The sequence below is a fragment of the Erinaceus europaeus genome, unplaced genomic scaffold (genome assembly GCF_950295315.1).
Source record: "Erinaceus europaeus unplaced genomic scaffold, mEriEur2.1 scaffold_313, whole genome shotgun sequence".
In the NCBI taxonomy this organism is placed as follows: domain Eukaryota; kingdom Metazoa; phylum Chordata; class Mammalia; order Eulipotyphla; family Erinaceidae; genus Erinaceus; species Erinaceus europaeus.
In genome coordinates this window covers 123,809-150,502 of record NW_026647930.1, presented here as the reverse complement: position 1 = coordinate 150,502, position 26,694 = coordinate 123,809, and the positions used below count along the sequence as shown (strand labels likewise).

General features: G+C 38.9%; 1 protein-coding gene across 1 annotated transcript in view; it reads right to left on the bottom strand.

The window, feature by feature from the left end:
- Positions 1-779: 779 nt before the first annotated feature.
- The window catches only part of LOC132536531 (syntaxin-binding protein 5-like), a gene marked incomplete at its 3' end in the record, with an annotated part of 117,854 nt that continues 91,939 nt past the window's right edge, over positions 780-26,694 (bottom strand). The window contains exons 6-7 of the mRNA XM_060184532.1: positions 11,959-12,093; positions 780-843 (exon numbers count right to left, since the gene is read on the bottom strand). Coding sequence (XP_060040515.1) covers positions 780-843; positions 11,959-12,093 — 199 coding nt within the window. The remainder of the gene's footprint in view (positions 844-11,958; positions 12,094-26,694) is intronic.

Here is a 26,694-nt window from a genome sequence, read left to right as displayed (position 1 = left end):
GGTTGGTTTAAGTAACTCTTGCTTTCATTGCAGATTCACAAGACAAGAAAAAGCATCCCCCCTTTATTCAAAAGTTGGTGTTGGTGTTAAACAGTGTCTGCCTTTCAGTGGCTTAGGGTCAGGTGGGGTAGACAAGGCAGGCTGAGGAAAACTGAGTGATACACACAAGTCTATGTCCAGTATTGGGCTAATTCAGTTTCTATCCTTTAAAAAAAAAACCTATACAAAATAATTTATTTCAGTGCTTCTATAGTACATACTTGAAGAGATACAACATTTACAATGTAAGTGATCTTTTTTATGTCATCAACTTTGTTTCCTCACCAAAAGAAAATTATGAAATATTTCTACATTATAATTATGAAATTATTTCTGCAGTCTGAGAACATCATAAATTATTATTTATTTATGAAAATAAGATTATTCAACTTATGATTATTTAATATTACTCACTTACCATTACCAAAACTGAGTAAATAGGCTAATGATGAATGTTATTAATAATCATATCATTAAGTTCAAGAATGAAATATTTGAAAATAAAAGTTTTCCACATGCTACATGCCTTCCTCAAAATCCAGAAATACCAAGTTTAGCTTTAGGTGAAACTAAAGAATTTGTAACCATTAGTCATGTGAATAAAAACATTCATTTATTTGCTCATTCATGCAACAGATTTTAAGATTACACTAAATGTTGTAAACTATGCTAGATTTTAGGTACAAAACACTTTTTTTTTTCAAAAATAAATACAAGAATTATGGCATCATGATACTCACTTTCCCTTCATCTCTTGGGCTATCACTTAAGTGTACAACCGGACCTGGATGAGTCTTTGTGGATCTGTTAAATCAACCCAAAACAACAATTAAAACAAAACCACTAAGATAACCTATCATTAGAAACTGAAACTAAGAAATTGACACTACACTGGAATTCCCTATCATATTCTAGTGGAACTTAGCTTCTGTTTATTTTGAATGAGAATGCTTTTTTTTATAGTTAGTTTTCTTTCCCCTAATTGGATGTATGTTTTTTGTTTTTTCAAATCACATTAAAAATATAGATCCACAGAGCAATGGGAGCTTTATTACCCTATATGCTTGTTGCCATATCTAGGGCTCTGAACTTTGAAAAGTGAACTTTTACTTTTATAGATAAAAGAAAACATACAGTCACAAGGTTGATTCTATAAACATGCTCATCAAAAATTCTACATACCTGATTCTACATACCTAAGATATTCTACATACCTAAGATATTCTTATATTCTTTTAAGTGGAGTTCTCCCCCAGCCCCTGCAGCCTGGGCTTCACACATATATCATATACACTCCCAGGGTGCTTTTTTCATACCAATAGAAAAACAGAGACAGAGACAGAGAGACAGAGAGAGAGACACCACAGCACTAGAGCTGGGACTTGAGCCTGAGCTGGGTGTATGGCAAGGTAGATTCCCACCTGACGAACTATTCCTCTGGCATTATGTAAACTCTCTGATTTTACTATTGAAGAAGAAAACAGGGGTTTCTTGATTTAAAGTGAAAAATCTCTTGCTAGTTTTCTAATTATGTCTTATTTATCCAGTAAACTAGAACAATCAATAACAGGAATTATAAGCATAAAGATGAGATTAATGCTGTCAATCTAACTTTGTATTTACTTTGCTCTGATATTCGCATTTTTCTTTTATAATTCCTACATGAACTCACAGATATATGTAATAAGAAATGATTGTTGGGAGTCTGGTAGTAGTGCAGGGGGTTAAGCACAAAGCACAAGGACTGGCTTAAGGATCCCAGTTCGAGCCCCAGCTCCCCACCTGCAGGGGGAGTCGCTTCACAAGTGGTGAAACAGGTCTGCGTTTTTCTTCCTGTCTTCCCCTCCTCTCTCCATTGCTCTCTGTCCTATCTAACAATAACAATAACAACAACAATAATAATTACAACAACAATAAAAAACAAGGGCAACAAATGGGAAAATAAATAAATATAAATTTTTTTAAATAAATATTAATTGCTTACTTTTTTTTTCACTTCCTTCATAATCATAGAGATTAATCCTATTATTATTATAGAGACATAGCTTATTTCTTAGGAACACATGCAAACTATCAAAGATTCTGCAAGAATCAACAAAATTTATGCTTTAGAAACTCTTTGGAGTCAGAGCAAAGTGACCAATTAAGTAACTCTAGGTTTCTCAAACATCAGCTCCCCATAGTATCCCAGAGGACTAGAACAGACTTACTAGAAACTTTGTTAGCAGTTTTATCCTAAGTTTCCCCAGCTAAAACTGGAGATAGTAGTATCAATACTTACTATTTTAATGAATAATTTTAAGGGCTAGAATATATAAATATATATATATGTATATATATTCTATGTATATATATGTATATATCACTTAACATAGTGCCAAAACTTAGTAAATACTCAATGAGTGGGGTGTAGTGATTATTGTAAACATTATAGTAATTGCAAATAAATTACTCCTTGAGTTTTTAGAATATATTCAGGAAGGAAAATAACTAAACAGAAATTCATTTAAAAAGTAAAGAATTTTGTGTAGCTCTTCATGTTTATGTGTAACATATCATTTACACACAGGTATAATGTCTTATAACTGTATAAATGCCTCTGACAAGAGACATAGTCCTTCATCTATTTGGTAACTAGTAAAACCCAATTAACCACAACATCCCATCACTTATTTTGATTGAAACAACAAATAGTAAAGTGTACACTATGAAAATTTAGTGAATATATGAAATATTTCATATAAAAAATGTTGGGAGAGCCTAAACTTTTTTTCTTCTACAGAATTTCTTACCTACAAATGAACACTGCAATTCTTCAGTGAAGCCATTCTAACCAAGTAAAATACTTAAAATTATAGTACATGAAACAAAAACTGTATCATGTTCCATCTTTAAATTTCTTTTTCCTCTTCTGGTAACACCCTCACTCCTGTCCAATTTTTCACTCAGCTAAATAAAACCCCACTCTTCAATATAAATATAACTTCCTTCACAAAGACTTCTTTGAAACCCTATGTATATACTGGTGTATTTTTTTTCTTTCTTGGTATATTTCTTATGGAATTACAGCATGACACTCAAAATATATTGCAATGGCCATTTTGCTTAATTAGAAAGGAATTTCTAATTTAAACTTTGAAAAAGATTTGTTGAGCAAATGAATATGAAAGAAAATGTAGGAGTGGTGAAATGTTTGATCTGTATAGATAATAAATTTTCTTATTTAACAGCATTCTCAACACAAATGATAAATATACTAATGTCAAATATGTGTAAATGCTCTGAAATTTGATGTTCTGTCACATTTAGCTATGTTATTACTCATATCTTAAGAATATCAAAACAAGCACTAAATTGCAGTCTATTTATTGCCTCTAAAAACCTAAGATCATGGGTCTGGCGTTTTCCCAAATATTTGTTTGCTTGTTTTTTAATGTGCATACAGAGCCGGTATAGTGCATACACTATACTGTGTGCTAGGACCTGGGTCCAAGCTTCTGGCAACACATGGGAAGGCCATGAGCAAAAAAAAGTTTGTTTTTTAAAAAATATTTATTTATTTATTCCCTTTTGTTGCCCTTGTTTTATTGTTGTTGTTATTGATGTCATTGCTGTCGGATAGGACAGAGAGAAATGGAGAGAGGAAGGGAAGACAGAGGGGGAGAGACAGACACCTGTAGACCTGCTTCAGCACTTGTGAAGTGACTCCCCTGCAGGTGGGAGCTGAGAGGGCTCGAAACTGTATCCTTACACGGGTTTTTGTGCTTTGCACCACCTGTGCTTAACCTGCTGCACTACCGCCTGACTCCCCACAAAAAAAGTTTTATGAGTGATGAAGTGTACTGTGCTATCTCTCCTCTCGCTTTTTCACTATGTACTTCTCTTTGGGAAAGGTGCCAAGATGATCAACTAGGGTGGGACTCAGACTAGGGTGGGACATAGACCTACGACAGGATAAAATAACTGCAAGTCTCGAGGAAGTCTGGTCCTGAAATGAGTGCAGCCTAGAATGTTCCTAGCTATGACCATTGAATGCAAGTTCAGATCAACAGGGATCCAGAGGTTACATAGGCTCCTGTGCTAAATATGAATAGACATGGACCCTAGGTCAGACAGATGGGGTTTACAGTTAATGGTACTTATATACTTTTCCCATTTTGGGGAGCTATTCTCTGCCCTGATCCAGCTTTCTAGTCATATCCCCAACTCTGAAACAATCCTCTTAGATAATACTTTTAGCCTATCTGCATATTAGATGTTGATCTCAGTAAAAAATTAGTAAAGCCATGGGCCCCTTAGAATACACCTAAAGTAGGGGGCTGGGAAGTAGCACAGTGGGTTAGGTGCACATGGTGGGATGTACAAGGACCGGTGTAAGGATCCCGAAGTCCCCGGCTCCCCACCTGCAGGGCGGGTCGCTTCACAGGTGGTGAAGCAGGGCTGCAGGTGTCTTTCTCCCCCTCCCCATCTTCCCCTCCTCTGTCCATTTCTCTCTGTCCTATCCAACAACAACAACAACAATGACAATAACAAAGATAAACAACAAGGGCAACAAAAAGGAAAAAATAGCCTCCAGGAGCAGTAGATTCGTAGTGCAGGCACCAAGCCCTGGCAATAACCCTAGAGGCAAAAAAAAAAAAAAAAGAATATACCTAAAATAGACTTCCTAGCTTCTTCCAACATGAAGACCCCAAATCTGCTCTATTCTTACCTCTAGGTTCCTGATTATTAAGCAATTTGTTCTGCTTTATATCTTTCTTAATGCTTTTCAGCCACCAGTTGTAGATGCTACCATGATGCCAACCTGACTTCCCTGGGTAGACAACCTCACCAATGTGTCCTGGAACCCCACCTCCCCAAATCCCAACCCCAGTAGGGAAAGATAGAAATCCATACCCACTAGGGGTATGGATTAACCTACCAATATCCATGTCCAATAGAGAAGCAATTACAGAAGCCAGACCTTCTACCTTTTGTATCCCATAAAGATCTTTGGTTCATGCCCCCCAGAAGGATAAAGAATAGGGAACCTTCCAATGGAGGAGGTGGGACAGGGGACTCTGGTGGTGGGAACTGTATGGAATTATACCACTCTTACCTTACAATCTTGTTAATCATTATTAAATCACTAATTTAAAAAAAAGGATTTTGGTCCATACTCTCAGAAATGGATAAAGAATAGGGGAGTTTCCAATGAGGGGATGGGACAGGGAACTCTGGCAGTGAGCACTGTATGGAACTGTAACCTATTATCCTATAATTTTGTTAATGATTATTAAATCAATAATATACATATATATATATATATTCACACACACATATATCAGTAGAAGGTAATAATATGGGGAAAAAATAGCTGCAAGTCTTACAAGGAGAACCCAACTTCAAAAGAAGTAGAGAAGTCCAGGAGAGGAGAGGTAATGAGAAGCAAGCTCAAGAAAGAAGATTTTATCAGGAGACTCCCTGGAGAACAGGGAGGCTTTTTAGCAAACCAAGGGCACCAATACTGCAAGTATATTCTTCCAAGGTTGAAGCAGGACACTTTGAAATTTTAGATAAAAACTGGAATTACTGCAGTAAACCCTTCTCAGCAAAGTACAAAAGTGTCCCTTTGGCCTAAGGGACAAAGCCTCTGCAAATCCTCCTGAGACTGTGTTGGTATGCTTCTAAAAACCCCTTCTGCTTCATTAGTTTAATCCCCCCTGCTTAACACTATTCTATTTACATAACCACTTCATTCTATTTACATAACCGCTGTTAACAAGCACCACCCTCCCACCAGGGCATTGGTGGTTCAGTGGTAGAATTCTTGCCTGCTCCGCCCCCTCTCCTTGTCATACCCTGATTTTCACCAGTCACTTTTCTCTCCACCCTCTCTATGTCACATCCTGTCCCCACCCTACTGGGCTAGTACAAGATTGTTTATTTACATCCAGAAACAATCCAAAAAATTGTTTTGTCCCTCCTTTGATTTCTTTTTTACGTCTTGGCATAAATCTGAAACGTTTAATCCTGAAACGGTATGAGTTATGGGCAGGGCAGATAGTGCAATGATTATGTTAATTATTCTCATGCCTGAGGCTTCTACCGTGGTTCTTCTGTTTACCTTTCCACATTTTATTGAGTTTATACTGTTTAAACAACCTTAAAATCATACTAGAAAGGACTTCCAATTATAATGGAGTTATCAATTATAGTAAACTTCTAATCTGCTACAAGTTTTGTTTGACAAGTAAGTGAATTTCAGCTGTCAAGTCTTCACATGAAAAAGCATCTACTCAAATGGAATTCCTGGAAATCCATTTGGATCCTGTTCTCTGACATCGTCCACAAGATGGAATGATTACAACACACCCCTGGAAACCAATGATGTGAGCTGGCACAACCTGAAGAAACAGATTCACAGACTCCAAAGATCACTCTCTACAGAAAAGCAGAATTCTGGTGGCTGACATTCCCCATCGAGACAGACATGCAGTGTTTCATCCCTTGGCATTTTCTTCTGTGGTCAGCTACTTTGGACTGACACCTTCATCGGACTTACTGCTACACGCTGCTGTGTTTCTCAAAGACTAACTTCAGCCAATTGCCTTGAGACTTTATAGACCATGTACCCTCGCCTGCAGGCTCTGTCCCCAGAGTCAGAAAACTCTCCCTCCTTATATGCCCACAAATTCAGGAAATGCCCTTTGAGGCAAGAGATGCCCCCAGAGGCATGAAGCGCTCCCAGAGGCAAGAAATGCCCTTTTGCCTGCTAGGCCTTGCCCTTTGAGGCAAGAAATGTTCCCCTTGGCATCATACTGGTTATTGCTATTCGCCTATTTTGTTTTCCATGTCTTATGCCAGTTCTTTTGAAAACGCCTGTACGACAAAGGTTTCTGTTCACCCCACAATCCTGATACTATGGCCATTAGTTAAAAAGAAAGGGGGAATTGTTGGTATGCTTCTAAAAATCCCGTCTGTTTCATTAGTTTAATCCCCCCTGCTTAACACTATTCTATTTACATAACCACTTCATTCTATTTACATAACCGCTGTTAACAAGCACCACCTTCCCTCCAGTGCATTGGTGGTTCAGTGGTAGAATTCTTGCCTGCTCCGCCCCTTCTCCTTGTCATACCCTGATTTTTACCAGTCACTTTTCTCTCCACCCTCTCTATGTCACATCCTGTCCCCACCCTACTTGGCTAGTATATATATATAAGGACAAGATTGTTTTCAGTTTAGTGAGTTTAGCTTAGCTTGGTATAGATTGCACTGTGTCCTGCATGAATAAAGAGATACTGCGTACAACCCAGCCGTGGGTTCTGGGTCATCTGTTACCCATCCGTGAAGCCAGCCTGGTGAAAACAACAAGACTGGGGTGTGGTTCTGACACCACAGAATTTGAGATTCTTAAATGAAGATTCTAGCAAGATAGCTAATAATTGTATTAATGGCCTTTGCTTTCCTCTCTAATCCCAGCTGCTCCCCTCCCCTAGCAGAGGGAAGTTACCGGGAGAAATGTAACAGAGTAACATGAGTCTTAGCTCAGTCCACCCACCTCCAGTAGAGAAATCTGCCAGTGGAAATTTCTGACCCTTAGATCTGCCCACCCAACTCTGAAGCAGAATCTGTTCCCTAAAGAAGTGTAGCCTCAGCTCTGTCGGCCTGTCTCCGCAGTAGAGATCCAAGGGTGAAGGCACATCCATGACTGCTTCCTATAGGCAATCATCTGCAGGGACAACAGGTGGGCCCTTCTCCAGACAAAATGCCTCAGCAAAGGGACTCCAGGGGGTCCATCCTGGGTTTCCATTGCAGCTTTGCCTCATCACGAGGCAATAAGACCCCAGTATCAACCTCCTGCCACTACAAGAGAGATCTGTGGGCCCACCCCAAGTCTCTGCCATAGTGCTGTCTGGTCAGGGGCCCACTTTCATTGGCAAACTCCAGGGCCTAACATGGCCCTCCACCCTCTACAAAGGGATCTGTGCCCCTACCGCTCTGCTCCACCCATGAGAGATTCACACCAGCATCTACTCCAGGCACTAGCCGTCATTTTCCCACTGCAGCAGGAAGAAGTTATGAGTCCCTCCATCTCCACCAAAGTTTCACCTTGGTTGACCCTTATCTGTAGTGGGAATCTGGTTTCCTTCTGGGACTTCACAGCAGCTCGAACCTGGAAGAGCTACCTTACGAGGGAGAATCTGGGAGACATTTCTAGACTTATAACTGAGTAGATACCTGCTTAGCAGTAGCAAGCTCTATGCCCAAGATACCAATGTTCTGCCTCTGCATATTGAAGGAAACTGTCCCAGGAACCACAGAATCACTCCAGTAAGAATTCAGCAGTTTATGGCTGAGCAGTGGTGTACCTGGTAGAGTGTCCATGTTATTTTGTCCCAAGTCCCCAACTTTAGGGGAGTAACGTCACAAGTGGTGAAGTAGTTCTACAGATGCCCCTCTCTCCCACTGTTTCTCTCTGTTTCTATCAGAAAAAAAAGGAGGGAAAATCACCTCCAGGAGCAGTGAAGTTGTCATGCAGGCAAAGAGCCTTAGTGATAACTCTTATGGTAGAAAAGGAAAAACAAAAAATGTTTCAGCAATTCCTCTCAAGCTCCAGTCACAAAATGCCTAGTTTGTAATAGCGAAAGCATAGAAACAACCCAGATACCCAACAAAGTTGAGTGGCTAAGAAAATATATATACATGATGGAATATTACTCAGCTGTTAAAAATGAGGAAGTCAGATCCTTTGCCTCATCTTGGATGGAGCTGGAAGCCACTATGTTAAGTGAGATAAGCCAAAAGAGATGGACTAATAGCAGATGATCTCACTTCCAGGTAGAACTTAAAAAACAGAGACAGGAAGAGAAAACACACAATAAAACTTGGACTGAGTGGAGGCGTATATTGCACCATAGCAAAAGACTGGGGATGAAGGGGTTAAGAGTAGATAAGGTGGGTCTTGAGATCTTGATGTATGATGATGGAAAAGATCCTAAGCTGGGGGTGAGAGTGCTCTGTAGATACCTACCATGGGAAGATAAAAAGCTGTGTCCATGTGTCAACCACTATACTATAAACTATAAACCATCTGCCCTCCCCCCATAAAATGGGAGCAAATTATAACTTTGAAAAAATTACTACTTTAAAAAATGTAATATAAAAGTAGCTTAAAGACCCATTTGGACATAATGTATAAAGAACACTGTAGCAAAATATAACTTATAAAAACTTGCCCTATTAGTAATATACCAGCACACTGAAACACTGAAAATAGGTTTAATAGTTTTATTAGAAATATTACAGTAGGCTGAAAAAAAAAGAAAAATTACAGTAAAGCTTCATGAAAATAGGTGTTTGGGGGTGAGGTGATAGCACATGCAATTGAACACAAATGTCACAGTGTGCAAGGTCCCAGGTTCAAGCCCCCAGTCCACATCTGCAGGGTGGAAGCATCACAAATGATGAATCAGTGCTGCAGGTGTCACTCTTTCTCCCTTGCTATCTCCCCCTTCCCTCTCAAATTCCTGTCTGTATTAAATAAATGAGATAAGGAAGGTAGGAAGGAAGGAAGGAAGGAAGGAAGGAAGGAAGGAGGGGAGGGGAGGGAGAGGGAGAGGGAGAGGGAGAGGGAGAGGGAGAGGGAGAGGGAGAGGGAGAGGGAGAGGGAGAGGGAGAGGGAGAGGGAGAGGAAGAGGAAGAGGAAAGGAAAGGAAAGGAAAGGAAAGGAAAGGAAAGGAAAGGAAAGGAAAGGAAAAAGGGGGCTGGGTGGTGGAGCATCTGATTGAGTGAATATGTTACAATGTGCAAGGACCTGGGTTTGAGCCCCTGGTCCCCATCTGCAGGGAGAAAGCTTTGCAAGTGGTGAAGCAGTGCTGCAAGTGTCTCTCTGTCTCTGTATTACCTCCTTCCCTCTTGATTTCTGACTGTCTCTATCCAATAAGTAAGTAATGATAATAAAGAAAATTTGAAAAGAAAGAAAGAAAGAAAGGAAGGAAGGAAGGAAGGAAGGAAGGAAGGAAGAAAGAAAGAAAGAAAGAAAGAAAGAAAGAAAGAAAGAAAGAAAGAAAAAATACATGTTTGTTTTACCAGAGAACTGTTCAGCTCTGGCTTATTATGGTAGCGGGTTGAACCTGGGACTTTGGAACATCAAGTATGAAAGACTTTTTGGATAACCATTATACTATCTTTCCTACCTCCAAGTAAGAAATTTTCATAGGAGTTTTGGAGAGGAATTATTATGTAACTTAGATTACATATAGGTGATATATAGGATGCGTGAAGTCTTACATATTTTAAAAGAAAAAATTGTGTTTTTGATTAATGCAGTAACTAGAATGATTGTATGTGCACTACAAGTTGGAATTCTATGGAGTTTCACTTTTGGGGTATTTCACATCTTACATGTACAAAAAATTAAATAGTGTCAAAGTAGTATCTGCCAATATATACACACCCAAATAACTGCATGCATCACAATGTGAAAGATTCTCCTTTAAACTTAAGACAATATTTTAATGAGGCAAGAGATAAGTAAACTACAAATATTACAAATATGTGCACTTATTATGACTATTTTTATTTAATATTAAATGTTGTCACAATCTACTTTCCAATCCCACTGGAAATGGCCAACCTTTAGGTTGATTCTAATGAAATTAAGATTATTTCCAGGGCAGGGTGGTGGTGCACCTAATTGAGCACACCATTACAATACGCAAGGACCCGGGTTCAAGCCCCAAGCCCCCACTTGCATGGGGAAAGCTTCACAAGTGGTGAAGCAGGTCTGCAGGTATTTGTCTCTCTTCCTCTCTGTCTCCCCATTTCCTCTCAATTTCTGGCTGTCCCTATCCAATAAGTAAATAAAGATAATAAAAAAAGATAATTTCCAAGTATAAATTTGAGAATGAGCTGTATTACATTATCAAATTTTATACACACAAGCCTTAATAATTTAAATTTTTGTTTAAAATAACCTGTTAATATTATGAAATCTATTTTTTAACTTTTAAAAATGCATTTATTTATGAAATGAAAATGAAGGGGAGAAGGTAGAGCTCAGCTCTGGCATATGGTAGCACTGGGGACTGAGACTGGGATCTCTGGGGTCTGAAAGCCTGATATGCTACCATATCTCCTTAGCCCCCATCCATTTCTAAAATACTTTCTGTCTGGCTGTGTAATCTGTATACCCCTACTGACTGTCAGGGTTGATTGGGCTGATCTTGCTGGCTAGGCAAGTGGCCCCTTCCTCTCTCACTGCTCCATGTGCAACCCTCCTGAAGCCTCCTGATCAGTCAAAGAGGACAACTTTCCTTGAATAGAGACAGACCAATCTTCAGTCAAACCACTCAAATTTTATTTATTAATATGAGAGGGAGAAAGAAAGAGAGAGAGAGAGAGAGAGAGGAAGTAGAGCCATCACTCTGGCACCTGTGATACCAGGAATACAGGATAATGCTTGAAAATCATCTATCATCTAAAAAATCTATCCATTGCAAAATCCCCTGGGCAGCTACAAGACCTACCTATAAAAACAGTTCTGAAGACTGGAAAGTTAGCTCAGCAATTAGTGTACATGTCTAGCATGAGGACCAGGTTTGAGTCCTGCACCACACCACATGGATGTGCTGTACCACAGAGGGAAGATTTGATGATTTTGTGTGTCTTGCCCTCTCTTTTCTTTTTTTCCTATCTGTCTCTCTGGCTTTATGAAGAAAAATTTGTGCTGATAGCAGTGAAACTGCACATGTGTGAGGCCCTGGCTCTGTAAATATATATTCTTACTCTAAAAAATTTTAGCTGCATTTCTGTCAAAAAAAAAAAAATCTAAAGTTAGGTAAAGATATTTCAAATAACTCTGAAATCTGACATGTCATATTACCTATAAATATTTAAACAACAAAAAAGTGATGTTCAAAAGTTCAAACTTACAGTTCAATTGCCTTGTTCCACATGATGACATATCCAGAAAGAATGAAAGATTCAATATTTACAATATGAGTATTTCCTCTTTCTGTTCCAACATAGAGCCATTTACTCTGGAAAGGTAGATGACAGTAAGTAATTCTGAAAGAAAGAAAATTATAATTAAAATATCTAAATTTTACACCTTGTCAGCACTACATTTTCTTTAAAGATATTAAATAATTATTAAACAATGAAATTTACTATCTACTCAAGCAGCATTTACTTCTAAGTGGAAGCTATCAGATAAATGACAGGACATCATTAAAAATGATAATATAGTAACCACTACTAAGTACTGTGTGAATTAATATATTGTTTCTAGTACTAAAATCAGTAGTTGAAAATACAACTAGCTCCACATTTCTACTTTACACAGAGGAAATTGAGGCCAAGAAGCTTTATTTGTGTTTGCTTTGGACTACTTGCCAAGTGGCAAAGTAGAGTTTATTATAGCATCAAATCAATAAATAAGTAAGTAACTAAAAGCCCTTGAGAGCAAATATAACAATGAAGATGAAATATAGTTACAACTGTAAGACAACATTAAAAGAAATAGAGAAGGGGCCAGGTAGTGGTACACCTGGTCAGATGTACACATTACAGTGCACAAGGACCCAGGTTCAAGGCTTCAGTCCCCACCTGCAGAGGGAAAGCTTCATGAGCGATGGAATAATCCTGCAGATGACTCTCTCTACCTCAACCATTCCATTCAATTTCTCTACTGTTCTACCCAAAATATAAATGTAAGTATAAATATATATATATGTAAATAAATGAAAGGATATCCTTTGTTCAAAGTGGAATGTTGTCAAAAGAGTCACTTTATCTGAAATAATTTATAACCTCTATGTAATCCTTATCAAATTATGAAGGCATTCTTCAAGAAAATTATATTTATTTATTTATTTATCTATTTATTTATTACCAGAGCACTACTTAGCTCTGGCTTGTGGTGATGCTGGTGATTGAACCTAGAACCTTTGGTGCCTCAGGCATGAAAGACTTTTTGTATAACCATTATGCTATTTCCCCAGCTTATACAACTCTTTAATTTTTAGGGAAACACACACACAACACACACACACACATACACACCAGAAATAGCCAAAACAATTCTGAAATAAAAGTGGAAGTGTCATGTGACCTGACTTCAAACTATACTACAAAGCATTAATCAAAACAGTATTGTTTTAGAACACAAACAGGTACTCAGATTTATGAAATAAAATAGAATCCACAAATAAACCCACACATATATAGGTATCTAATAATAATGTGCACTTATTATGACTATTTTTATTTAAAATTAAATATTGTCACAATCTACTTCCCAATCCCACTGAATTGACAAAGCAGCCGAAACCATTCAATGGAGAAAAGAAAGTTACTTCAACTAGTGGTGTTGGGAAAACTGAACAAGCACATGTAAAAAATGAAGCCAGATAATTACTTAAGACAGTACATAAAATTAACTCACAATAGATTAAGAATTTGTATATGAGACTCCAAACTATAGAATTCATTAAAGAACAAATGACCCCACCAATATGTCCTGGAGCCCCGCTTCTCCAGAACCCCGCCCCACTATGGAAAGAAAGAGACAGGCTGGGAGTATGGATCGACCTGTCAATGCCCATGTTAGCGGGGAAGCAATTACAGAAGCCAGACCTTCCACCTTCTGCACCCCATAATGACCCTGGGTCCATACTCCCAGAGGCATAAAGAATAGGAAAGCTATCAGGGGGTGGGAGGGATATGAAGTTCTGGTGGTAGGAATTGTGTGGAGTTGTAGCCCTCTTATCCTGTGGTTTTTGTCAGTGTTTCCTTTTTATAAATAAAAATTTTTTAAAAAAAGGAATTCATTAAAGAAAACATAGCTGATAAACTCCAAGATCTTAACATCAGAAATGTATTTGGAGATTCAACTCCATTGGCAAGGGCAACTAAGCAAAAATAAACAAAATAAACATGTCAAAATAAATTATCACAAAATTAAAAAGTAACCTATCATATATCTGACAAAGGATTGATATAAAGTACATAAATCAAACAACTCAACAACAATAACAAAAGCAAGTAACTATTTGAAAAGTGGGTAAAAGATCTGAATGGAGGGCGGGAGGCAGTGATGCACCCAGTTACACACACATATTACCAAGTGCAAGGACTTGGGTTTGAGCCCTGGCTCTCCACTAAAGGGGGGAAGCTTCATGAGTAGTGAAGCAGATCTGCAGGTATCCATCTCTCTCTCTCCCTCTCTATCTCCTCATTCTCTCACAATTTTTCTCTGTTCTATACAATAAAAATCAGAAAGGCAAAAAAATGGTGGCCAGGAACAGTGAATTCGTAGTGCAGGCACTGAGCTCCAGTGATAACCCTGGTGGCAAAAACAAAAACACCAAACAACAACAACAAAGATCAGAGTGGACATGCTTCCAAAAACAAACAACAACAACAAAACATAGATGACCCAAAGACATAAGCAAAAACTGCTCAAAATCATTAAAGAAATATAAATCAAACAATGAGAAATATAAATCAAACTTGACACCCGTGAGAATAGCCTACATCAAAAAGACTGGTAAGAAGTGCTGGTGAAAATGCAGAGAAAATGTTTGGTGTACTGTTAGTGGAAATGCAAACTGCTGAAGGTCCTGTAAAAACGTATGAAGATTCTCTAAGATACTTTGAAAGTGAAAGAAAATTACCAGACAATTTCACTTATATGTGGACTATAAAGAACTAATACAAATAAACTTGTGAAAAAGAAAACATGACTTGTAGACTGTGAAAACTAGGGTGGTTAATGGCAGGAATGGGGGGAGGGAGATGTGAAGGTACCTAGAGAGGTTTCCAGTATAGTTGCACTGGAACTTTGGTAAGAAGTCTCTCTCTAGGAGTGTACATAAACACCATTCCCACCACCAAAGGACTGTGACCCATCCCTCCCGCCCACTCCCACCCCCCACTGGCCCAGGAAGCTGCATGTCTACCCCTCACCACTGGGTTTTTACTTTGGTGCCCTACTTACAATTTGATCAGGTCCTGCTTTTAGTTTCCCTTTCAGATCTTCTTAGTCAGCTTCTGTTGATGAGTGGGATCATCCCATACTCATCTTTATCTTTTTGACTTAGTTCACTTAACATAATTCCTTCTAGCTCTGTCCAAGATGGGTCAGAGAAGGTGGGTTCATTGTTCTTGATAGCTGCATAGTATTCCATTGTGTATATATACCACAGCTTTCTCAGCCACTCATCTGTTGTTGGGCACCTGGGTTGCTTCCAGGTTTTAGCTATTATGAATTGTGCTGCTATGAACATAGAAGTACACACCTCTTTTTGGTTGGGTGTTATGGAGTCCTTGGGGTATAACCCCAGGAGAGGAATTACTGGATCATATGGAAGGTCCATGTCTAGCTTTCTGAGAGTTTTCCAGACTACTCTCCACAGAGGCTGTACCAATTTACATTCCCACCAGCAATGTAAAAGGGTTCCTCTGTCCCCACATCCTCTCCAGCATTTGTTGCTGCTGTCCTTTTTGATGTATGCCATTCTTACAGGAGTGAGGTGGTATCTTAGTGTTGTCTTAATTTGCATTTCTCTGACAATCAGTGACCTAGAGCAGTTTTTCATATGTTTGTTAGCCTTTTGGATCTCCTCTGAAAATGTAGACATATAAATCAGTAGTTAATTAATATGAGAGGGGGAAAATTAATTGTTATGTCTCAAAGTTTCTCAAAACACAAACTGAATCTTTTTAATATATAGGCTGTGTATTTGATATGCGAACTCTCTCAAAAGCCTAGACCAAGTAGATTAGAAGCATCCAATAGCACAGCTATATACAAGATACTGGATACTGTACAGCAAACCATAACAAAGGGACTTTTCAAAGTTAACCCAATTAACAAATAATGTGATGATAACATTAACTATCGATTGTCTTTTTAAACCCTAAGACAGCAGGAACCTCACATCTCCACTATAGAGCCCCTACTTCCCCCAGTCCTGGAACCCTTGGATAGGGCCCACTTTCCCGTATGCATCTCCCAATCCAAACCAAATAATATTGCATCCGCCGATCACAACCTAACCAACGCAACGATTGCCACCTCAACATGCTTCACCACAGACTGTGTCTAGAGACTTCACATGTGGAATGACAACCCTTCAGTTTCATTACTCGGGTGAGACCTTTCCTTTTATAGTACACTCTAATTTCATCTCAGGTAGTTCACTTTCTAACAAAGTCCCATAACCTAGATATACACCAGTTTCTGTGAGAGAGAGCTTATGTGTACATGTATCCATAAACTACTGCAAAATATATACCTGAAAGCAGAAGTACACTAGAGTTTGCAGTGAGTACCCCCCTAACACTTCCTCTCCACTATTCCAAGCTTGGGATCCATGATTGCTCAACAAATTGTTTGGCTTCGTATGTTAACTCTCTTTTCAATCACCAGGTTCCAGATGCCACCAGGATGCTGGCCAGGCTTCCCTGGATTGAAGACCCCACCAATGTGTCCTGGAGCTCAGCTTCCCCAGAGACACACCTTACTAGGGAAAGATAGAGGCAGACTGGGAATATGGACTGACCAGTCAACGCCCATGTTCAGCGGGGAAGCAATTACAGAAGCCAGACCTTCTACCTTCTGCAACCTTCAACGACCCTTGGTCCATGCTCCCAGAGGGCTAGAGAATGGGAAAGCTATCATGGGAGGGGGTGGGTTATGGAGACTGGGTGGTGGGAATTGTGTGGAGTTGTACCCCTCCTACCTTATGTTTTTGTTCATTAATCCTTTCTTAAATAAAAAAATTTAAAAAAAGAAGTCTCTCTCTCTCTCTCTCTTCCTCTCTCTCTTTACCTCCCACCTCATGCATGCACACACAGACAGACACACACACACACACACACACACACACACACACACACACACACACACTTTTCTCCTAAAATGATACAGGAAAAAGCTTTTTAACCAAGTAGGAATATACAAAAATAATGCTTGCTTCAGCAGCACATATACTTAAAAAAATTCAAAAATAAAGTGGGATTCAAATACATTCTTGGTTACAGAAATGTCATAGTTCTACTAAAATATCATTTGCTTGGGTTTGTTTTGTTTTAAGAAATACCCACTTCAAGTAGAAATAAAATCATAGCAATCTTTAGTTTCAATGATACCTGTATTAAGATCTCAGTGGCATTTTTCACAAATAGAAAAAACATTCCTAATATTTGTATGAGATCACAGAAGATTGAGTAGCCAAAGCAATCTTGAAAAAACAAGAAAAAGTTGGAGGCACCACACTCCTTGAAACTATATTACAAAGCTATATTGTGTCAGCATAAAAACAGTCACATAGAACAATGGAACAGAACAGAGAATCTAGAAATAAGCTTACATATGTATGATAAATTTAAGAGAAAGGACACTATACAATAGACAAATGACAGTCTTTAATAAATGGTATTAGGGAAACCAGACAGCCACATGCAAAGAATGAATCTGGATCCATATCATTCACCATGCACAAAAACCAATTCAAAATGTATTAAAGTCTTGAAAAGAATATTTAAAGCTAGAGGCTGAGGGGTGGTGACCTGGTTGAGTGCACATGTTACAATGCTCAAGGACCCAGGTTCAAATCCCCAGTCCCCACCTGCAGGAGAAAAGTTTTGCAAGTGGTGAAGCAGTGCTGCAGGTGTATGTCTCTCTCACTCTCTATCACCGATTTCCCTCTCAATTTCTGGCTGTGTCTATCCAATAAATTAAAAAGAAATTAAATAAAAGTAAGTAATAATGAAAAAAGAACATTAAAAACTATAATGTTAGAAAAATAGATGGTTAAATGACTACCACCAGACTTAGTGATTATATTTTGGACTTAACATGAAAAGGGGGAAAAAAAGGAAAAGTAGACAAACAGGTTCCATCAATCTAAAACTTTCTACATAATGAAAGACAGCCAACCAAATAGAAGACAATATTTGGAAGACATATCTGATAAAGTGATAATATTCAAAATATATTAAAACAAAACTGAAATATAATAAAATTCTAATTAGCAGAAGGTCTGAAGAAAATTTTCCCAAAGACATATAAAAGTCAACAAACATATACAAAGATGCTCATAACCATTAAAAATAAAACCACAGTCAGATATCACCTCAGACCTATTAGAACAGCTATTATCAAGAAGAACAAAATAATAACAAGTCTTAGTAAAGGGAAACTTTGTGCACTCTGGTAAGAAATTTATTTGGTTCATCCACTATGGAAACAGTATGAATGTTCCTCAAAAAATTAAAGACAGAACCACCAGATAATTTAGCAATTCCATTTCTAAATATTTATCTGAGGAAAATGACAACATTAACTTGAAAATACATCCATGTTCACTATACATTAAGGATAGCCAAGACATAGAAGGAACCTAAATCTAGCATATATTATATATGTAGTATATATAATAAAATAAATAAATATAGTATCCACAGAATAGTTGGTCAAGAGGGGGTTCCTCAGTCCTGAAACTGAGTCAAAGGAAAGCAGTTGAAACTACACTTGTTTGGGGAACATACCATAGCCTCACATCCCTGACAAGCTCATAAAATGGTGGTATTGCCTCTAGTCTCTGCTGTCCCCTCCTCACTAGGTTCAAATTTATGCCCTGACACTTTCTAAGAGTTGTTTCCATTTGGAAAGTTCTTCAAACACTGGTTTTAGGTTTCCTCACTTATGTAATGAAATTAATTGCCCTATATATATTTTTAAATTTTATAGTGAATTAATATTTCTTTACAAGATAACAGGGGTACAATTCCACTCCATTCTCACCACCAGACTTCTGAATCCTTCCATTGTAAGCTACAGCAGTTCTGCCAAAGTTGCAAATAAGGGTTAATTATTATTTCTACAACTATCTGTCTATATTTGTATATATCCACCTCCCTTTTCCCCCCTATGGCCCCATCCTCTTCCTTTCTTTTTTAATTTTTAATTTTTTTCCTTCAGGGTTATTGCTATAGCTTGGTGCAGGTACTACAAATCCCACTACTTCTGGCGGCCATTTCTTCCCATTTTTTATTGAATAAGACAGAGAGAAATTGAGAGAGGAGGGGGAGATAGAGATGGAGAGACAGACATCTGCAGACCTGCTTCACTACTTGTGAAGTAACCCCCCTCCCTGCAGGTACGAAGCCGAGGGGCTTGAAACGGGATCCTTGCTGGGGTCCTTGCACTTTGTACTATATGCACTTAACCCAATGTGCTAATACCCAGCCCCCTCTTCTCTTCCTTTCCAAGTCATGCATACACCTATTACTACATCCAAATACCCCCCCCTTTTTTTTCCTCTTTTCTCTCTAGATCCTGATGAAGTTGGAATTCAGAGCCCTTTGGTAATCTTCGCACTATAACTTTCTCCCATTGGGAGTATGGATCAAAATTATTTTGGGGGTGCAGAAAGTGGGAGTTCTGGCTTCTGTAATTGCTTCTCCACTGGACATGGACATTGGCAGGTCAATGCATACTCTAAGCTTATTACTATCTTTCCCCAGTGAAGTAGGGCTCTAGAGAGGTGAGGTTCTAGAACACATTAGTGAGGTTGTCTGCCCAGGAAGTCAGGATGAAATCATGGTAGCACCTGCAACTTGTTAGCTGAAAGGCTTAACTGCCCTATCTTTATGGGGCATTACAGAACCAAATAAAGTGTACAAGTTACATTGCATAAGTCATTTTCTGACATATTTTTAATGCTTAGTGGATGTCAGCTTTGATTTAAAAATATGGTATCAATTCATGAAGAAAACATGTATATATGCTGTAAAGACTCACACACACACAAAAGAATAAAATACGGATGGACTCTGAGGTTCCATGACAATATGGATGAGCCTTGAGGGTCTTCTGTTAAAGTGAAATAAGTCAGATAGAGAAAGACAAATATTATAAAATCTCATATGTAGAAGGGGGGAAAATTCAGAGATACAGAGAGTAGACTGGTGAGACAAGTGGTCAAAAGGCAGAAACTTCCAGTTATAAAATATATATATTGTCATTGTCGGATAGGTCAGAGAGAAATGGAGAGAGGAGGGGAAGACAGGGGGAGAGAAAGATAGACACCTGCAGACCTGCTTCACTGTCTGTGAAGCAACTCCCCTGCACGTGGGGAGCCAGGAGGTTGAACTGGGATCCTTATGACGGTCCTTGCGTTTTGCGCCACATACGCTTAGCCCACTGCGCTAGGCCTGACTCCCCTATAAAATATATATGTATATATATGTCCTGAGGACATAAATAGCAATAGTGACTATAGTTGTAATAGCGCGTTATATTGTATTTGATATTTGAAAATTGCTCAGTAAGATCACAAAAAAAATGTAACTATATATGCTAACAGATCTTAAGTAGACATACTGACAGTTAATGATAGTTATCTGACATATGACAGTTAGTGGCCATGCCTATATTGATTAAAGTCCTTTAATTTTTATTTATTTATTTATTTGTAATTTCTTTTAAAAAAATTATTTATAAAAAGGAAACACTGACAAAAACCACAGGATAAGAGGGCTACAACTCCACACAATTCCTACCACCAGAACTCCATATCCTCTCCTGTCCCCTGATAGCTTTCTTATTCTTTATCCCTCTGGGAGTATGGACCCAGGGTCACTATGGGGTGCAGAAGGTGGAAGGTCTGGCTTCTGTAATTGCTTCCCCGCTAACATGGGCATTGACAGGTCTAACCATACTCCCAGCCTGTCTCTTTATTTCCCTAGTGGGGTGGAGTCCTGGGGAAGCGGGGCTCCAGGACACATTGGTGGGGTCGTGTGCCCAGGGAAGTCCGGTTGGCATCATATTAGCATCAGGAACCTGGAGACTGAAAAAAGAGTTAACATACAGAGCCAAATAAACTGTCGACTAATCATGAACCTAAAGGCTGGAAAAGTTCATATGAAGAGTTAGGGATTCTCTAGTTCTATTTTAGGTGGGTCAATTCCTAGCAAAGTCCCAAAACCTAGATATAGACCAGGTCCCATGAGACAGAGCATATGTTCACATGTATCCATTAATTAGGGCAAAATATATACCTGAAAGCAAAAGTGCACAACAGTCTGCAATGAGTCAACATATGCAACAAGCAAGTAGAAAGACCTAAAAAGACACCATAAAGTTCCTAATGAAATAGTGTCCACTTAGACTTAAATACCCTCCTCACCTACATCCAATTATACTTCCCTCACTCACTCCAAAGCTAACCTTATCAAAGTAAGGACTATAAAAGCTGAATAAGGGCAAGAGGCTGGCATACTTTAATGATGGCTCTTTAGTCACTATCAGGCCACCCCATCAGCTGGGGCCCTAGGCAGGGAGTCCTGAGATTCCCAAACAGACATGATGGGCCTAGACCTCGAATAGATTCCTCTCTATTGTTACTGGCCATCTCTATCAGGAACAACACAATAGACCCTTTTGTGGGCCCCCATAGGACCTTGCCTTCAGCATGGATCAACAACAGTAGAGAATGTTCCATCCTCTGAAGGGAGGCTGGACAACATACTCTATGTTCCACCTGAGGAAGATGGGTCCTGAAATTGGGGCAGCTTGGAACGTTCCTACTCATGACCACAGAATATGAGCTCAGATCTATAGGGGTGCAGAGGTCACATAGGCTCCTAAGCTGAATATGTGGCCCAGATCAGTCCTTTAATTTTTATCCATACGCTTAGTATCTAAAGATTATAAGTAAATCATTAAGTCAGGGCTTAAGAAATTAGTGAATAAAGTCTAACAGAAGAAAACCTATGAAGCCAGAGATCCACTTCCTTTAGATATACAATAGGCTTTCTGGTCACTGAAAATTTCACAAACTATAACAATAATGAGTTCTATATAAGAAAACTGGTTCATTCACTCAACCTCGACAACATCAGCACTCTTTCAAGTTAAGACAAATTATGGTCTCTAATCAATTGTCTTTTTTAATACCAGAGGACTGTTCAATTCTGTCTAATGATGATACTGGCAACTGAACTTGGAACCTTTTACATGCAACTCCTATGATCTATACGTCTGCATATCTCCTAGTCCCCTTAGTCATTCTTAAAAAGACAAGAAATAGAAGTTTATAGTTAGGGCCCAGGTGGTGGTGCACCCAGTAGAGTTCACACAGTACCTTGGGACCTGGGTTCAAGTCCCCATTCCCCACCTGTGTGTGGGGGGGTGGCAGTTGTGGGGAGACACATAATGAACAGTGGAACAGTGCTGCAGGTGTCTCTTTATCTCCCCCTGCCTCACCCTCTCTTTCTCTGTCTCTATTTCTTCCTGTCTCTGTCAGAAAAAGGAAAAGAGATAGCTACTAGGCACTGTGGATTCACTGTACAGGCACTAGACTCCAGCAATAGATAACCCTGGTGAAAAAGGTACAATTTATTTTTATTTTTTTAATTTATTTTTGCTTCCAGGATTATCACTGGGGCTTGGTGCTAGCACTATGAATCCACTGCTCCTGGAGGCCATTTTTTCCCTTACTCTTATTGTGGTTCTTATTGTTGTTGTAGCTGTTATTGTTGGGTAGGACAGAGAAAAATTGAGAGAAGAGGGGAAGACAGAGATGGAAAGAGAAAGACAGACACCTGCAGACCTGCTTCACCACCTATGAAGTGACCCCCCCCCCCCGCAGGTGGGCAGCTGGGGGCTTGAACAAGGATCCTTAAGTCAGTCCTTGGGCTTCGCGCCATATGCACTCAACCTGCTGTGCTATTGCCCAACCCCCAAAAAGGTAAAATTTAAATATGAAAATTAATGTACACAGTTATCCCTTGTCAGAACTTACTAAGTTTTAGTATAATTTAATATCCACAGAGTTTACTCGGAAAAGGAATTGGTTGAATTATTGGACAAAATCCTGATACCAGGCAGACCAATATGAAAATAAAAGTATAAATGACAAATTTTTATCAGGATTCTATGCCATCCTTTTATACAAGAAAACATTCAATGTGCTGAATATATATCCTATTTGATTTATCAAAATAACTTCTTCTACATTCAAAAACTATTTTCCTGAAACTAATTTGCACATTATATCCCTTACCCTCCCCCCTAAAAAAAGGGGAAAAGGAACTAGAAGTCCTGATATTAAAATGAACTTGAGATTAACTAAAAATGTAACCTATATGATATTGTATGATTTTGATTATAATATAAAATTTAGGACTGTTATTGCCAAGGCATATTTAATAATGTTGAACAAGAAATAAGTTGACAGATAATAAAGGATACTTCTTTTAAAAAACATTTTTATGTATTTATTATTGGATAGAGAGAAATTGAGGTGGGAGAGACAGAGAGGGAGAAAGATAGACATCTGCAGCTCTGCTTCACCACTCGTGAAGTTTTCCCCCTGCCCAGGGGCTTGAACCCAGGCCCTTGCACACTGTAATGTATTCACATAACCTAACCAGTTGTGCCACCGCCTGGCCTCCAAGGATAACTCTTTAAAAGTCTATCAAAACAGAAAATTCAGTTATGGAATTAAGATCACCTCTTCTAACATACATTTGTCACCCTAGAATCAAATACTATTTTACATGTAAACACAAAGGATTTTATGCAAGTTTTAACTGAACACCAGTTTCATAGGAGAGAAGAATGCTTGCGTTCTAGCAGAAGTGGATCTAGTTCTGAACTAACATTAACAAACAAGAAATCAATACTCTCATAGAACTTAACATATTGAATTTAATAGCTACATATTAATTTGTAATGTATTTCTACCACTACTGCCTACAAAAAAAAGAGTTTTCTGTTATATATGAGACTTGTGAAAAGAATCTTATTTCTTGATCTATATTCACTACCACTCTTCTACAGTAAATAATTAAGATAAGCCTCGCATCCACTGAGTTAACTTTCACTAACCGAATAATTCTTAATTTAAAAGAGCACTCTCCTTGGGCCAGTAAAATAGCTAACTTGAATAGAACAGTGCTTTGCCATCTGTACAATGCAGGTTCGAACCCAGCCCCCAATGCTGTCGTCTCTCTCTCTCTCTCTCCTCTCTCTATCTCTCTCTTTTCGTGCTGTTGTCTTTCTGTCTTTCACATATACACTGTCTGCTTTCTTGGTCTCTATTAAAAACTGAAAAAACAAACAAACAAACAAACAAAAAACAAAACACCACTTTTCCTTGATTGCAATACACCTATTCTTTTTATCCCCAAAGCATGTCACATAATAGGAAATATAAGAAAGGTAGTGGAAAACAAAAGAGCACTAATGTAGCAGTCAGGGAGGTGGTTCTGTGGATAGAGTACAGGACACAAGTGGGTGAAAGCTCATGTTTGACACCCAACACCTTACATCCCAAAGTGATGCAGTGTTTTGCAAACTGTTGTTCTCCCTCATTATATAAATTGATCTTTTTTTTTTAAAGCAGCATACAAATATCAAATGACTAAAATTTGATGTATGTTAAATAATCATGTAAAACAGTTTCTCAAGCTGGAATATTGTACATTTTATTTCTCACTGACCCTCACCTTTGAATTACTTTTATAATCTTATGTATAAAAATAAGATACCACTACGCAGCTATTAAAAATAATCAACCCACCTTCTCTGACCCATCTTGGATGGAGCTAGAAGGAATTATGTTAAGTGAGCTAAGTCAGAAAGACAAAGAGTATGGGATAATCCCACTCATAAACAGAAGTTGAGAAAAAACAGAAAGGGAAACTCAAAGCAGGATCTGACTGAGTTTGGAGTAGGGCACCAAAGTAAAAGTCTCTGGGTGGAGGGTGAGGGTGGATGCTCAGCTTCACTAGAGGAGGGGGAGGATGGGATGGGACACAGCCTTGTGGTGGTGAGAACGGTGTTTATGTACACTCCTATTAACTTGTAGTCATATAAATCACTATTTACTTAATATGAGAGGGGAAAAATTGATTGAATGTCTCCAACTTTTTAATGCATAGACCACAGTCTGAGTCTTTGAAATGTTGACTCTCTTAAAAGCTTAGACAAGGAGAGCAGAAGCAACTGGTGATAATACTTTATAAAATATATATATATATATATTTATGTATATATATATATATACATATAAATAACATCAAAGGACATATCATGGTGAGGTTGTGTATGATAAAGCAAATCCTAACAATGGGATTTTCAAAGTCAACCCAATTGTCAAATAATTTGATTACAGCAATAACTATCTATTGCCTTCTTAAACCCTAAGACAGCAAGACACTCCCCCCCCCACTTCCTCTATAAAGCCCAAATTTCCCCCAGTCCTGGAACCTCTAGGGTGGGGCTCAATTTCCAGCATGCTTCTTTCAATTCATACAAATTGATACTGCATCTGCTGATCCCAACCTACTCAATGCAATGAGTACCACCTTGGCATGCTTCCCTTCAGAAAGTGTCCAGAAATGGCAGGCATGGAATGTCAACCCTTCAGCATCATTACTCGAGTGAGACCTTTCATTTCTCATAGGACTCCTTAATTCCATTTTGGGTGGTCCACTTTCTTTCTTTTTTTTCTTTAAGAAAGGATTAATTAACAAAACCATAAGGTAGGAGGGGTAAAACTCCACACAATTCCCACCACCCAATCTCCATAACCCCCCCCCCCTCCCCTGATAGCTTTCCCATTCTCTATCCCTCTGGGAGCATGGACCCAGGGTCATTGAGGGTTGCAGAAGGTAGAAGGTCTGGCTTCTGTAATTGCTTCCCCGCTGAACATGGGCGTTGACTGGTCGGTCCACTTTCTAACAAAGCCTCAAAACCCAGATATAGACCAGGTCCCATGAGATAGGGCATATGTTCACATGTATCCATAAATTAAGGCAAAATATATACCTGAAAGCAAAAGTGCACAACAGTCTGTAGTGAGTCAATAAATGCAGCAAGCAAGTAGAAAGACCTAAAAAGACACCTTAAAGAATCAAATAAAATAGTTTGTACTTAGACCTCGATACCCTCCTCACCTACTTCGTATTACACTTCCCTCACTCACTCCACTCTTGAAGCTTTTCCCCTGCAGGTGGGGACCAGAGGCTTGAACCTGGGTCCTAGTGTACTGTATGTAATGTGTGCACTTAAGCAGGTGCACCACTGCCTTCTCTCCCCACTCACTCACTCCAAAGCCAACCTTTCAAAGTAAGGACTACAAAAGCTGAATAAGGGCAAGAGATTGCCATACTTGAATGATGACTCTTTAGTCACTATCAGGCCACCCCATCATCTGGGGCCCTAGTTGGGGAGTCCTGTGATTCCTACACAAACATGGTGAGCCTAGACCTCTAATAGATCCCTCTCTCCGTCATCACTGGTCATCTCCATCAGAAACAACATAATGGACCCCTTTGGGGGCCCCTGTAGGACCTTGCCCTCAACATAGATCAACAATGGTAGAGAATGTTTCATCCTCCAAAGGGAGGTTGGATAATACACTCTACCCACCAACTGAGGAAGATGGGTGCACCTGAAATTGGTGCAACCTGGAACATTCCTACTCATGACCACCAATTTCAGGACCCATCTTCCTCACCTGTAATATTCCAGTCTTTAGGTTCATGGTTAATAAACTATTTGTATAGCTTTATATGTTAACTCTTTTTCAGTCACCAGGTTCCAGATGCTAGCATGATGCCAACCATATTTCCCTGGACAGATGATCC